The sequence below is a fragment of the Uloborus diversus genome, chromosome 1 (genome assembly GCF_026930045.1).
Source record: "Uloborus diversus isolate 005 chromosome 1, Udiv.v.3.1, whole genome shotgun sequence".
In the NCBI taxonomy this organism is placed as follows: Eukaryota; Metazoa; Arthropoda; class Arachnida; order Araneae; family Uloboridae; genus Uloborus; species Uloborus diversus.
Window position 1 is genome coordinate 96,241,708 of NC_072731.1, and position 15,171 is coordinate 96,256,878.

Consider the following 15,171-nt stretch of genomic DNA (forward strand, 5'->3'; position numbering starts at 1 on the left):
GGGCTGAATTAAAGCAAAAGAATATTTTTACTGTGTTACTGTAGGCAAATATTTCACAGGAAAATCTTTTGTGTAACCATTTAAGCACTTAAATTTTCTAAATAATGTAATTTTAGATTTTTATTGGTGAACATTATCTTATCCTGTAAGTGTTTTATACCACATAATGCATTTCTTTTTAAAATATTTCGTAATTTAAAACATTAATTATGAATTCTAAAGAACTTTCTTCTTTGTTATTTCTGATATAAATTCATAATATACTTTTTAATAGCCTTTATTAAGTGCTGGAAGTAATGCTAGCTCTTCAAGATCCAATTCATATTATGGAGGAGGGTAAGTTTCTTTTTTGTAGCCTTTTTTTTTGCATTTCATGGCATTCTACAATGCATTGTGTAAGACAGGGGATCTCAATTTTTCAGGGTAGGACTGAGTTCCTGGGGCAGAAGGATTTTTTTTTTTTTTTGAGCAACATTAGTTGTAATCAAGACAGGATTTAGACTTAACACTACCCAAAGCGATTTCAGGGTTTTGGGTTCTTTTGTAGTGCGACAACATTTTGGTTGATGAAAGATCCTCCCTCCCCCATGTTGTTGTTTTTTTTCTTGTGATACATAAGGTCATGACTTATTTTTTAGTGTTTGTGTTGCTTGCTGTCCTTTTTAATTGAGCTTTAACGAGGAAATGGCCACTTTAAGTAGGGTAAGAACTTTCCAATTGTAGGGGGTCCGGGGGTTTTTCCCTGTAGAAATTTTTTGTAAAATAGATATAAATTCTGCATTTGAACCTTATAGCGGTAATTGGAACTACAAAATCTCGGCGAAAATAGGCACACAAATTACGATAATACACAGTGAAAACTTTTTGGGTCGATAAATCACAGTATCGAAAGAAAAGCAAGAGAACAGATGATAATGCATTGTTAGTTGCTACATCTGCTGTGGTTCAATTAATTAGTTTTGATCACGCCTCCAACCCACCCGCAAATACACAATGAATTAAATACACATGATCAATAGTAAAAAATGCTTTAAAAGAATTGTGTACATATTTCGCAATAGGTAACAAAGAGTAACATGCTGCCCATTTGGACAATTCCTAATTTATACACTTGATCTTTATTTTGCTAATAATAAAGCGGAAAGTCTCTAGGTCAGGATCTGTGATGCACATAGCGCCTAGACTGTTCGGACGATTTTCATGAAATTTGGCACAATTTTGTTTGCAGCATGGGGTGTCACCTCAAAGCGATTATTCAAAAATTCAATGTGGTTCTTTTTCTCTTCCAATTTTAAGAACAAATTATCATAAGATGGATGAGTTACGAAATTATCATAACGGGGAATCCTAACATGGGCACAAACCAATTGGCGAGACACGAAATTATCATAACGTGGAACCGCAACATGGGTATAAGCAAATTGGCGAGAAAATTCTTCATACATTATTAAATATACAGGCGAACCAAAAGACCTTTTAATTTTTCTATTATGGACAAAGCCGTGCAGGTACTACTAGTTTATTATAAAGATTTTACGGACACTTGCTTGTAATAACTAAAATTGAAGTATATTTTGTTTAGGCAATTTCAAAGACTGATCTAATTGTTTTCAAGGCCTTGAGAACAATTAAGATTATTTAAGGCACTACATTTGCCCTTTCCTGTCCCTGAAATTTAGTACTGATTGTACAGTTTTACAGTATTATCTAACTTTGTAAGAGCAACTATTTTAAGTTTAAAAGAAAAAAAAAACTGTAGATTTCCGAATACGCCAACTTTCTTTTTCAACTACAAATAGTTCAGAAAACAAAAGGAATAGAAGAAGTGTAAATTTTTTTTCTGTGCTGAACAGATTACAATATGCAGAAGAAGTAGATAAAAACAAGAAATACAAAAGAATTTTTAAAATACCGCATTCAGGATTAATAACACAGCAGATATGAAATATGTGAGTCACGAAAAATTATCTTAAATAATATGTTACGGAAACATGAGAACCATGATTTAATTTTTCCTGCAGGATATGCCAAGTAGCTGAATTTGGCACAGTTGGCATTTCTCTCCGTACCCCCCTCCCATTTGTTATAAATTTGAAAACTTATGATTTGTATCCACACTTGTCTCATTTTCAGGTTTTCAACGACTTTAAAATGAATTTATTTTTTCAAGAACTTTTCTTTTTTTCTATTTGGAAAAAATCATGATATTTTTGGAATTGAGAGGGTTCAACAAAGAGGATGTCCTAAGCTATAGCTTGTTTAGTTTGTTGGTAAATCTATTTTTTAAACCTCTGTTTTAGCTTCTAATTTGTTGAAATAACCGTTGCATCATTGTTTTAAGAATTGCATCTGAATGTATAGCTCGGTCAGTCAATCTTTTCACTATATACTTTCCCTAATTGTTTCAGTTCAAATAGTCGTTTTTAACACATTTTTAGCAACCCAGTGACCGCTTTACTACTACTACACAGTGTACCTTGCCCCCCCCCCCCCATCAAAAAGGTCATTCGTTATTCTCTTCATTTTCACTTCTGAAATATTCAAGAAAAGAAAAAAAAAATCATGATTTTTCTTTTAAGATTTTGGGAAGTGTGTTGTTACTATGTGTAAAGTCCTTCCAGGACTGGGGGGAGGAGCATTGCCCCTCCTTTAAAACTGAGGTTAATTAAGATAGCTTAAGCTTGTTATTGAGTTAAAATATATATAATTTCACATATATGCTCATATAAATAATAGCCAATGATCGAGTAAACCGCGAATTTCAACATGAAACTAGCACCATGGCACGATAATTTGGTAATATGTTTTGATAATGTTTAACATGTAAGAAAAGGCTTTATTGTGACAAGGCTGAACTCGATCCGGTAACTTAACTGTTTTACTGGTAAGACTCATTTCAGGGGAATGAGGAAACGAAAGAATGGTCAACAATGAACGTTACCGACTGGAGTTTAGGGTTAATCCACTGAACTGAGGGTTAACAATTTCAAGCATCAAAATATCACCGAACAGGCAATTGTTTCGTTCAAATGTAGAAGAGTAGAAGCAATTTTCACCCGTCATACCTTAACCAGCACCTTTATTGTACAGTCAGACCTCTATTTAACGAACAGAGTATTTCCTTCTCTCCATAAAGTCAAAAAATAATTTTTCCGGTCAAGTATCAATGTCAAAATCTATAACTCATTAATTTAAAATTTTTGAATTTACTTGTGGAATGCTGAGGAAAAAGTGTACACTTTCTTCTTTTGGATATTTATGCTCAATTGCTTATTAGGACTTATAGATAAAGTAAGTGCAATTTTTTTTCACACCCCGATATTACGAATGTCCCAGATTTAAAGTATTTAAAGCCCAATGCATTCGTTAAATCAGAGTACAACTGTAATTTAATAACACTACATATAATTTTTTTGGGCATATTATTAAAACATATGAAATAAAAAAAACAAAATAAAAATGAGCTCATAGATAAAGTGCAATTTTTTTCACACCCCGATATTCCGAATAATCCAGATTTAAAGTATTTAACGTCCGATGAATTTGTTAAATCGGGATCTGACTGTAATTTAATAGCACTACATATAAATTTATTTTGAGCATATTATTAAAACATGTGAAATCAAAAAATGAAATACAAATGCATATAAACAAAATAGAAGTTACATTTATTTTACTGACCCAACAATACTCCTTTTGACTTCTGTCGAGATTCGACAAGGAGCTTTTAAATGGTCATTTTGATCTCCTGTGAAGTAGCCTTGGAGAAATTTATGATTATTGTTGGAGAAAGCAAGAAAAGTGTTATCTTCGTCCCTGAAACCGCTGCAGCGAATTAAGTCATCTGAAAATAGGGATTGTGTTTTATGTAAAAAAAACTGCCGTAGTCAAATATGTAACATAAAATAGATACAGCAAAATGTCTGGCAGAAGCCACCGCGCTACGGTAACCCACTCAATCAGCGAGCGAAACAAACTCTGGCCGATAAGCAATTGCAATTAAAAAGCACAGTACATCTAGGACAAAAAGGAAATCCCATATCCTGTATGAAAAAAGACTCAACTCCCCAGCAGAAAAACACAATTAAAAAACACTGTACATCTAGGACAAAAATTAAATCCCTCACCCCGTGTGAAAAATTTAACTATAGAAAAGCTAACGTTTGAAAAACGGAAAAAAAAACAAACAAACTCTAGAATTAAAAAAAATACCTGAACCCCCCCTCCCCTTCTGATGTCAAATAATCAGTAATCATATTTTTTAACTAAAATGCGTGAACACCCTTTAAAAACCTAAATGCGAAATAAACAAATAATCCGCAACTCCATTGTTTATCGCCAAATTCGTCAAGCGACTTTCAAATTAAAAAGAAATCAATTAACATTTGCACAATGAATTTAACAAAAATGACAACAGCGCAACCACCGGTTCTACTATTTGAACAGAACCGTATACCGAAGATGACATCACTACAAGCACTTTTAATCCATATACCGAAGATGACGTCACTGCAGAAACAAAAATCAAGTTGAGCCTTGAAAATTGGCTCAATTAGGATCGCAATTAGAATCGCTTATATCTCCTGTTCTAATTAATTGAGAGAAAGGAACAACCATAAACTTGTTTCGAAAGGAAAGCTCTTTTCAACAACATATAATGGGGGGGGGATTTTTTACCCCCTAATTAAACAAAAAATGTGAAATTTCAGCTTAATTATTTAATTATAAAAAACTTATTAGAAATTTAGAATTCGGGTTTCGAGGTGCTGACCCCTGGGGTACGTTCGAGTTTTGTGCCAAGTTTCAGGACTGTAGGTGCTATAGGGTCTTCCGGCCATCGGGTACAAACAAAGAAAGAAACACCGTCGTCTTTATAGATGAAATTGGATTTGCGGTCGTTAATTGGTTTTTATCATCCCATTATCAGTGCAGTTGTTATTTTAAACATATCAAATACATATTTTCACTGCTTACATTTGTCTTTTGAGTTATTTATGTAGATTACTGGTTATATTTTCTATTTTAATAAAATATTGTTTTTTTTTACAGTCCCCCAAGGCCACCTAGACGTGGAGGCTTTTCGACTTTTGATTCAATAGGTATGCAAAGTGTTTTGTAACTTAATAATCTGTATTGACTAAACAAAAAGTTATAAAACAATTCAGTTTCTACTTTTCCTTCACCTCTCCTCTGTCTTGGAGCAAGAAATAGTAACTAGTAGCCCTGGTTAGTGCCGCTTTACAGCATGATTTAGAAGAAAAAAAATCAGTGAAGGCTTACATACGACCCCCAAAGCAGAATACTTGGTGATGTTCTGCAACGTAAAATCATTTGCCCAAAATTGTTCTGCAAATACTTCAAGCATTGTATACAAATGCAACAAACGTGACCGTTTCCACTAATCAAGAGACCTAAATAAAATTGTTTTATACAGTTTTTTTTTCTTTCAGTTTTTAAAACTTCACTGTTGTCATGGGTTTTTCCAATTGAATTCTCCAAATATATTTTATTTGCTTTCTAAAATGCATAAAAAGAGCATAGATAATTTTTTTTAACATAAATTCGAACCTAGGTGTCAAACCAACACCTCACTCATAACAATGCACAAAAGAGGCTAACTGCATGCTTAGTTGACTTCTGGCTGTAATCTTATCTAAGGTTGTAAAATGCATCAGTGGTTGGGTGTTAGGAGAGTTAGAAGATTTGGGCCACATGCATTGAGTGGCAGGGTTCGTACGCCCTTGAAAAACCTTGAAAAGTGCTTGAAAAAAAAAAGTTCATTTTCAAGTGCTTGAAAACCTTGAAAAAGTTTTAAAACCTTGAAAAAGTTTCTTAGTGCTTAAATTCTCCCAAAAATCAACGAATTGAGCTTAGAAGTTTTAAAAAGGTATTTCACCAATGCAATTTTCTGAACATGTGTTCAGTATGCAACATCGCGAAAAATTGCTTCCGTGTTTGGGATTTCAATCCTTTTGCATCTTGTAAATATTTTGATGTTTTTTACAACCGAAAGATATTTTGACATATGGTACCTTAGATTACTTTATTTTTTGTTTAATTTCATTAATTAACAAAGAAATTAATTTGGAAACCATGACAACATTGACCTTACTCGGGTTTCGCGGAAAATTGCTCTTGTGTTTGAAATTTCAATCTTTTTGCATCCTGCAAATATTTAAATATTTTGGCTAATCAAATGTTAGTTTCACATATGCTACCTTAGATTAGTATATTTTTTGTTTAATTTTAATAAAAAAACAAATAAATTTATTTCATGGGAAACATGCCACGTCGAACGAACTCAGACTTTGCGAAAAATTGCTTCTCGTGTTTGAAATTTCAATCTTTTTGCATCTTGCAAATATTTAAATATATTCACTAATCGGATGTTATTTTCATATTTGCTACCGTAGATTAGCATATTTTATGTTTAATTTCAGTAAAATATAAGTTTATTTTATGGGAAACATGACAACATTAAACTTAATTCGCGAAAATTTGCTTCCCTTGTTTGAGATTTCAATCCTTTTGCATTTTGTAAATATTTTTATATTTTTGGCAATTAGTAGTTATTTTGACACTGCTACATCAGATTAGCTTATTTTATTTTTTTATTTTAATAGCTAAAGAGTTAAAGAATTTATTACCTTGGTCTTGTTTAACTATTTGCTTATTTATTTTTGCAATTTTGAATGATTATCTTTACCTAATTTTTGGTCATAGCAGATTTTTTTTTTAAAAATTTAAATTTCAGCAGTTGAGCACCTAACAAATTAACTTAAAGTTTGTATTTTAAATATAAAGTTGATTTATATAATTTTATTTATAAGTACATCATTTTTTTATGTCTGCTAAAATAAATAAGGTGTATAACAGGGGTGGTTGTGTTATGATTATTCACTTGAAATCCAGTAGTGTTCGTTTTTATGCTTTTACCTCCCTATATCTCCAATTTTCCCCTTTTCCTCAAATGTTCAAAATTACTACTTTATTAAGGTTGTGGGTACTTGGAGCTTACCGAAAGAGGCTTTAATCAGCAAAGGGGTAGATAGCTTAAGGAGGGTCATTCATCTTCATTTGGATCTAATAAATTGACCAGTACAAGCCTAGCTAGGCCCAGTGCCTGTTGCTGGTTATCAACAGGCACTGGGCATGGTATTTCTATGCAAAATATTTTGACTTAATAAACTATTTTATGAATTGTATGCATAGCAAAAGTTGTTGTTGTACATATGTATATTCAAGTAATAGGGGTCTTAGTTTTAAAAATTATTTCCCCCCCCTCGCCCCATTTTGCTCTTTGAAACTTTCAGGTAATTTTTTATGAACTCACAAATCACCTGAATATTATTGCCTTTCTAAATTTAAATTCTAATTTCAACAATAACCCATTTTTTCCCAAAATAAAACTACTTTTGTCATAATATATGTCAACTTCTTGCGAATCTTTTCAATTTCGAAATATGGCTCTATAAATCTGAACTTGCACATTTATTGTCTAATGCAAGTTAATCAATGAAAGCTGAATAGGCTCAAGTTTGCATTCAGAGTATTTATCACTGCTTAAGCTGCTTTTGTATATTTTGAGGTGTAGAGACTGGACTGTGGACTTTCATAAACTTTTCTTACTTCCTAATTTTTAAATTTACTCGAGGACAGTTGAAATGCCTGATTGTCTGAATAGCTAATAAATACATACGAATAATTGATTTGCATACTTATAAATGATTTGCAAACCTAATATTTTTAGAACTTAATAGTGAAAACTGAAATAACTTTCTGGGTAGTGTTTTTGTCCTAACCGCCCTTATATTTTAATAAACCACTGTATAGATATTGGAAATAAATGTTGAAACCCGGGGGGGGGGGGGAGGAGTGACTTCAAAAACTCCTCTCTGGCAATGCCATTGAACTTGGGTATTTTAGTTTCTTCCCTTAAAAGTTAAAAGCACTTATGAAAGGATTTTTTTTAAAGTATTAATTGCTGATTCTAGAAAATATACAAACCTCTGACTGCTGCAACCTTTGAAAAACCTCAAAATTAAACCTCTTGGTATCTGCTTCTCTTTATGACCAAACTTTTCAAACATTTTCAGAAAAACTTTCAACACAGTAGATCTTTCATCAAAGCGTCTCTTGTTGTAGAAAAAGCAATTTTGTTTTCCTATACTTTTTTGTATTATTGCCTTATTTCTATGTGTTTGTAGTAAATGAAATCTGCATACAATATTTTTAGTACAAATTTATGATATTGCCTTGAAAACAAAATTTTTTACCTTGAAAAGTACTTGAAAAGTGCTTGAATTTTTTTCTGCCTAAAGGGTATGAACCCTGAGTGGGGATTAAAATGTTTCTTTGATTGGCTCTGTTCCTGTCTGGTCCCATCCCGTCTAATGCTGCTCCACTGTTTATAGAAGAGGGGGCTATTTTTTTTTTCTTGGAAGAAACATTTGTCAATGACATTGTTAAACTTGGTTAATTGTTTGGCAAGTTTCTGAAGTTATAGAATACGGAAAGGCTTTTTTCTGAATTGTATTGGCATTCTGCTCTGCTTCAGACTGATTGTGTGGTAAAATGAACCAAAAAAAAAAAAAAAAAACGACGTACGCTTATGCATAAAGTTTAAAGGTTTGAAAGCAATTAGGAATAAGAAAAGGCAGTCGAATAATTGCAGAAGAATCTGGGATTCCCCTAACTCAGGTTTGGAGAATAAATCGAAATGCTGATAAAATTGAGGAAAAGTTCTTTCAGAAAAAAAGTTTGTAATTTTTTTATCATTTGCATAAACATTTAATATTTTAATTGTGGTGAAATTCATGTCTATATTTAAGTAACAATGAATCATTTATCATTTATCGTAGTAATAATGGATAAAATAGCAGCAAAATGCTTCAAAAATACGTTTCTTGTATTCCTCGTATAATCGAATACCCCGCTTAATCGGATAAGGTATGATAACCATTGATATTTGTTTAAGCGAGGCTGACTGTATATACATAGGATGAAGTTGGGTACAAGCATGTCATTTTCATCTAAGGCGTTTCTATAGATTTAAAATCTTTCTCTAGAAATGTTTTTGAAAAAAGTCACAGTTTTATGATTTTTTTTTTTACAACAGCCTCTGAATAACGCAATAACCCGGCCTTTGTGGCAAATGTATCTTGGTGAACATTCCTGTTAGATCTTGTTTTGCTGTTGGGGCAAGTAGGTTTAAAAGTAAACAAAATTGAAAAATTGAAAAAAGTAATAATAATTAAGAAATTAGTAAGAAAATAAAGGTCTGTCTAATATCGTAGGTAGATAAGTCAACTGGAAACACTGATATCATCACACTTAGGAGAAACAAATGTATGTTCTACACAATTGTGTTCTAAAAGTACACAATTCCCTCCCTAAATTGAGGGTGGGAGAAAATTGTGTACCCCAAAACTATGTAAATATAGACCAGGCTCCCAAATGGTCCGCTTTTCCCGCCAAAGTCCGTTTTTATGATTGAGTCCGTTTTAGACCGTTTTTTAACATTTTGGTCCGATTAGTCAGCTTTTATATTGTTTTTACTAAAATATCAGATTTTAAAAGTTTTTCATTTCGTTAAAAGTTACTATACACCCAAACACGCCGCGGCAACAAGTGTTAAACAAGGTTCGTACGCCCATGAAAAACCTTTGAAACCATTGAAATGTTCTTGGAAAAAAAAGGTCATTTTTAATTTCTTGAAAACCTTGAAAAAGTATAAAAAGTTTCTTTATTGCTTGAATTATTTGACATTGCATTGTGCTTGTAATTCTTTAAAAATATTTCATTAGTGCAATTTTCTGAATTCGATATGATTTGTCGCGAAAAATTGCTTTCGTGTTTGAGGTTCCAATCCTTTTGCATCTTGTTAATATTTTGATGCTTTTTACAATCCGAAGTGATTTTGACATATGATACCTTAGCTTACCAGGAAACATCACGAGTTCAGTAATCATGAAAAAAGTTAAAAATGGTCGCATTCGAAAGAGTATCTTTAGAAAAAAATATGTCCCAAATATTGTGTGCCCTCGTCCTTTTGTTTTTGAGATATGGGGGGTCAAAGTCTGTCGAAATCTTACGAAAATTCGCCAAATTTAAAGACTTGGCAAGAAATGGAAAATACCACGTGATTTCATCGCCTGCATCTAGCAAGACTCTCATTTCCATTTCTGGTCATCTGCAAAGCGCGTAAACGATGTTTCGAATTAACCCTTTACTTGTGTGGGTAAAATTAAAAAGTAACTATGAAGCCTGTGAAATGAAAACTAGAGAGCTTTATCCAGAAGAGCTACAACTTTATAACGAAATTGAACGTAGGATTTAACTTTGTAATCGTGATAATAATGCATTTCAGAATTTAAGTGCATTTCAAGTGTGTTTTACTTAACTAATTTAAGTTTGTACTCTTGTAATGAAATGTGTTGTAAGTAATTAATAATTATGTACGAGAATTAATATGAATAAGTAAAAAAAAACATGCTTATTAAAGCTTATATATTGAAAATAAAATGGATAGTTTTTGATGTTGAAAGAACATGATCATGGATTGTAGTATCCCAGCTCTTATTTATTTTTTCAAAAGTTATTATCATTCATGAAGTTTTATTGTCTGACCACTGCTAGCGAAAATGTTTAATTTAAAATCGAAAAAAATAATAATTAAAAAAAGAAAACAACGGATAGTAAATGTCAAAAATTTGCACAGCAAAACTAACGATGTCGGAAATTACTTCATAACAGATTCTTATCAAAAATTTTACTGTCGACGTTCATTACAACAACCCCTGTAGTTCGAAAAAGTCTCACTGCAACTGAAAGTCGCTTATAACGTAAATGCACATCATATTGCATGTTATTTAGTCATTTCTAAAAATACTGAAGTCACTTTTACCAATTATGTTTCACGTTAAAAAGGAATTCAAATACGAGCAAAATAAAAATTAATACAGTTTTTTTTTTTATTTGACTTGTTAGAGGGTTAACACATAACTTGAAAACGATACACATAACGAAAAACACACTGGAAATAACTGACAGAAATCGTTTTTTTTTAATTTGAGAACATGGTTTGAAATCTTTAAAAATGTCGTTTTCTTCGTATTTAGATACTGTTGAAGACTTCAGATTTACGACTTTTCAAAAAAAAAAAAAAATCTTTAAAGTGTGTTTACCGTTTCTCTACGGTTATCATATTTTTTTCAAAACAGTTTCATCATCGAATAAACTCTTTCAGTGGAAATATTTCACCCGCAGAAGCATAAAAGTTTTAAACATCAGTTTTTTAACAGTCTTAAGAATAACAAAAAATTCCTTTGTTTTTACAATAAAATAAAACAAATATTTCGGGCTGTGGTGTTTTCCCCTATACAGTTGCACGTTAATATCCCGGAACACAAGCCCCTAAAAATTTCAATGCCGCAGTCTGTGCCACGACACCCCGTGCCATGGTAGTCACCCCGAGTAAAGAATTAATGCGATATTTCTCACGTGCTTTGGTGGTGACCAAATATGGAAGTGAAATGTCTTGTCAGATGCAGATGTTGAATTCGCGCCGTACCTTCCATTTCTGAACAAAACTCGCTAAATTTGGCGACTTTACTAAAAATTTCGGCAATTTTTAAGACATCATATTTCGATAACGTGGTCACGAGGGCACGTAGTTTCAGTGCCATAAACATGTTTTCCAATGCTCTTTCGAATGCCACCAATTTGGAATTTTTTTGAATTTCCTTGATCGTGATGTTTCCTGGTTAGCTTTTTTTCGTTTAATTTCAATAATTATAAAGGAATTATTTTGAAAACCACGGCAACATTGAACTGACTCGGACTTCGCGGAAAAATGCTTCTCACGTTTAAATTTCAATCCTTTTGCATCTTGTAAATATGTTGATGTTTTCCACAATTGGAAGTTATTTTAACATATGCTACCTTAGTCTAGCTCATATTTCGTTTAATTTCAATAATTGACGAAGGAAATATTTTGGAAACCATGGCAACATTGAACATACTCGGACTTCGCGGAAAACTGCATCTCGCGTTTGAAATTTCAATCCTTTTGCATCTTGTAAACATTTTGATGTTTTTGACAATTGGAAGTAATTTTGACAAATGCTACTTTAGATTAGCTTATTTTTCATTTAATTTCAATAACTAACGAATGTATTTTTGGAAACCACGGCAACTTTGAACTTACTCGGATTTCGCGAAAAATTGCTTTTAATGTTTGAAATTTCAATCTTTTTGAATCATTTAAAAATTAAAATATTTTGCTTAATCCAATGTAATTTTTCCATATGCCACTTTAGATTAGCATGTTTTATGTTTAATTTAGTAGAAAATAAATAAATGTATTTTATGGGAAACAAGCCAACATTGAACTTGGTTCGTGAAAATTTGCTTCTCTGAGCTTTCAATCGTTTTGCATCTTATAAATATTTTTTATATTTATGGCAATTAGAAGTTATTTTAACATGCTACGTTAGATTAATTCGATTTAATTTTTATTTAAATAACTGAAAAATTAACAATTTTAGTGCTGTGTAATAGGTTTATTTAGTTTTGGAAACTTAATTTTGATTATTGCTAGCTTATTTTCGGTTATTACTGTTTTTTTTTTTTTGGGTGTGGGGGGATATTAAATTTAAACAATTGAGCACATAACATTTTAAAATAGCGTTTGTATTTGAAACAAAGTGAATTATATAATTTTATGAAGTTGAATTTCTGTACATCATTTCATTGTCATGATACCTGCTAAAGGGGGGAATTGGTTTTTTCCCCTCATAAAAGCTCAAAGCACTCATGGCCCTGCAATCATGATTTTTTTTTTTTTTTTAATGTGAGCTATATGATTCTTGAAAATATACTTTGAATATGAAAATTGTGAAACTAAGCCTCGTGTGATCTGCTTCTCTTTGTGATTGAGCATTTCAGACATTTTTAGGAAAATTTTCAATACAATAGATCTGTTTGGTGTGTGATAGATTCATATCGGTTGAGAAGGGATATAACACTATTAAGAAGCATTACAAGACAGAAAAAAACAAAATAATTTTAAACTAAAGACTAACTATCCTTCAGTGAGACTACCAGCATCTGTGGTTCAACTCAAAATGTATCATTATGCCTATTTAGTTCTAAGGAGGCTGCCTTGAGTGCTGAGCTAAGTGCTTCCCCCCCTCTCATCCAAATGTTTGTGTAAATAATATTATTCAATGGATAAAAAGATCAGTTTTGCAGAAGGTGATAAAGGAATTGTATCATTAAAAATCAGTATTATGGTTAATTAACGAATTATTTTCACAGATTTAGCTAATTTGCCTTTTGGTGCTTCCTTGGGTTTAAATGAATGGTCCTCCCAAGGTCCTCTTTTTAATCCTAACTGGTCCTCTTTAGTCCTCTTTTTGATTGAAAATGGTCCTCTTTTACCCTTTTCTAATGCTAAAATGTGTTGGGAGCCCTGTATAGACAGTAATTTAAAGTATTAGATATCAAGGAACTACTCAGTTTGAAATAATTTTGCCACAAAAACAAAACAAAATGAAATTTAGAAGTGTTAACTAGCAGTTAACAAAAAACTATTTCAAAACATCGCTCTTTAGTTTTGCAACTCAAAAATGTCAACTGCACAAACCCACTAAAAATGTCCTCCAGATAAATACTCTTAATTCAAGATTGCTTTCTAAACTTCCCTTCTTGTAAATCCTTTTTTTTTCTGCCTCTTGAAGGGGAAGTATACGTTTTTATGAAATGACTTTTCACTGGCCATCTCATTTTTTTGTCGTCCGCGGAGAACTGAATAGTTTTTTTTTTAATTCTTCCTTTAAAGTTAAAAAAAAAGATGAATTTTATTATTTCATTTCTAAAATCATTTCAAACTTTTTGCTTGCAATTTTTTTAAAACTTTTATTTTTAACCGCCCTCACACAAAGGAAGAGGATTATAAGTTTGACGGGTCTGTGTATCTATCTGTGGCACTGTGGAACCTAAACGGATAGACCAATTTTGGAAAAAAAATTGTGTGAAAGGAGAGTTGATCAAGAGTGTTCATTCCAATTTTGCATCTTCGTATGACAGTTATTGACCAAGATATTAAAAAAGAATCTCTAAAAGGTGTTTCACAGTTTTTGCAGTGAAAACATATTTAAAAATTAAAATATTTAATACCGAAATAAAGAGTAAATTTTTCTGCAACTGATAGAATGTATTTGGAACTTCCATGTTATATAAATTATAACTTTTTTTTTTGGAGTAGATTTTACATACTTCAGAGCCTTTATTCACACAATTGGTAACCCAATTCATTGTTGGCTGACAATTAAGGAAAACACAATGATTTAAAATTTTTATCTATTGCTAGTTTCTATTTGATGACAAATAATTTACTAATTAGTAATATGAGGCTTTGGAAATGATTTTCAATTTCTCTCTATGTTTGTGACTCAGTCGGTTTTTTTTTAAATTTTAAATTTCAGTTGCGAATTTTTTTAATCAAAAGCTTGTTTCATTTTGTATCAAAGCAAATTTTAAAAAGTCAATCATTACTTAATTTATAGTGTTGTTTATAATTTAAACATTCTTTTCTAGCTGGCCCTCCAACTCCTATGCCTGGCGGATGAGGTCGGTAAGGGTTTCGGATGATTCTGGAACCCGTTAACCCGTAACTTCTCTTGTTAATTTCATTTGTTTAATCTGTGAAACTACTAATTTCTTGTAACTGTACGGTTTTAAGAGTGAATGACGTTCTTTGGTGAAATATCCAGCCAAAGTGACCAATGTATTTCTTGAACCAGACATCCTTTATGAATGTAAATATTTTTTCTGTTTTTAATAAATTTCTTCATAAGTTGTACATTTTGGCTCTTTTTGACGAAGTACCACATCATTATATTATTCATGAATGTTTAAAGTTGTTAATGGGTATTTATGAACTATTTTCTTTGGTTATTCAGTATAATCATGTTTATTATCATTCTTCCCTCTTCCTAATCCAACTTACCAAAAAAATATGTTACAAGCTTCTAATTTCAATCATCATTTATTTTAACTACCTTAAAACTATTTTGCATTGGTTTCTGTATCAATCAGTGGTATTAGCAAATGGTTGCAGTTAAAATTTACCAAAGAAAACTAAAGTGAGTATGAATTTATTACTTT

At 31.7% G+C, this 15,171-nt stretch overlaps 1 protein-coding gene across 1 annotated transcript; it reads left to right on the top strand.

Moving 5' to 3' along the window:
- Window positions 1-274: 274 nt before the first annotated feature.
- Window positions 275-14,866, top strand: LOC129227528 (selenoprotein K-like; the record flags this gene model as incomplete). Its single annotated transcript, XM_054862474.1, is given in 3 exon segments — window positions 275-336; window positions 5,050-5,099; window positions 14,602-14,866. Coding segments are annotated over 3 exon segments (144 nt in total), but the record flags the coding sequence as incomplete, so codon positions are not given.
- Window positions 14,867-15,171: the final 305 nt, after the last annotated feature.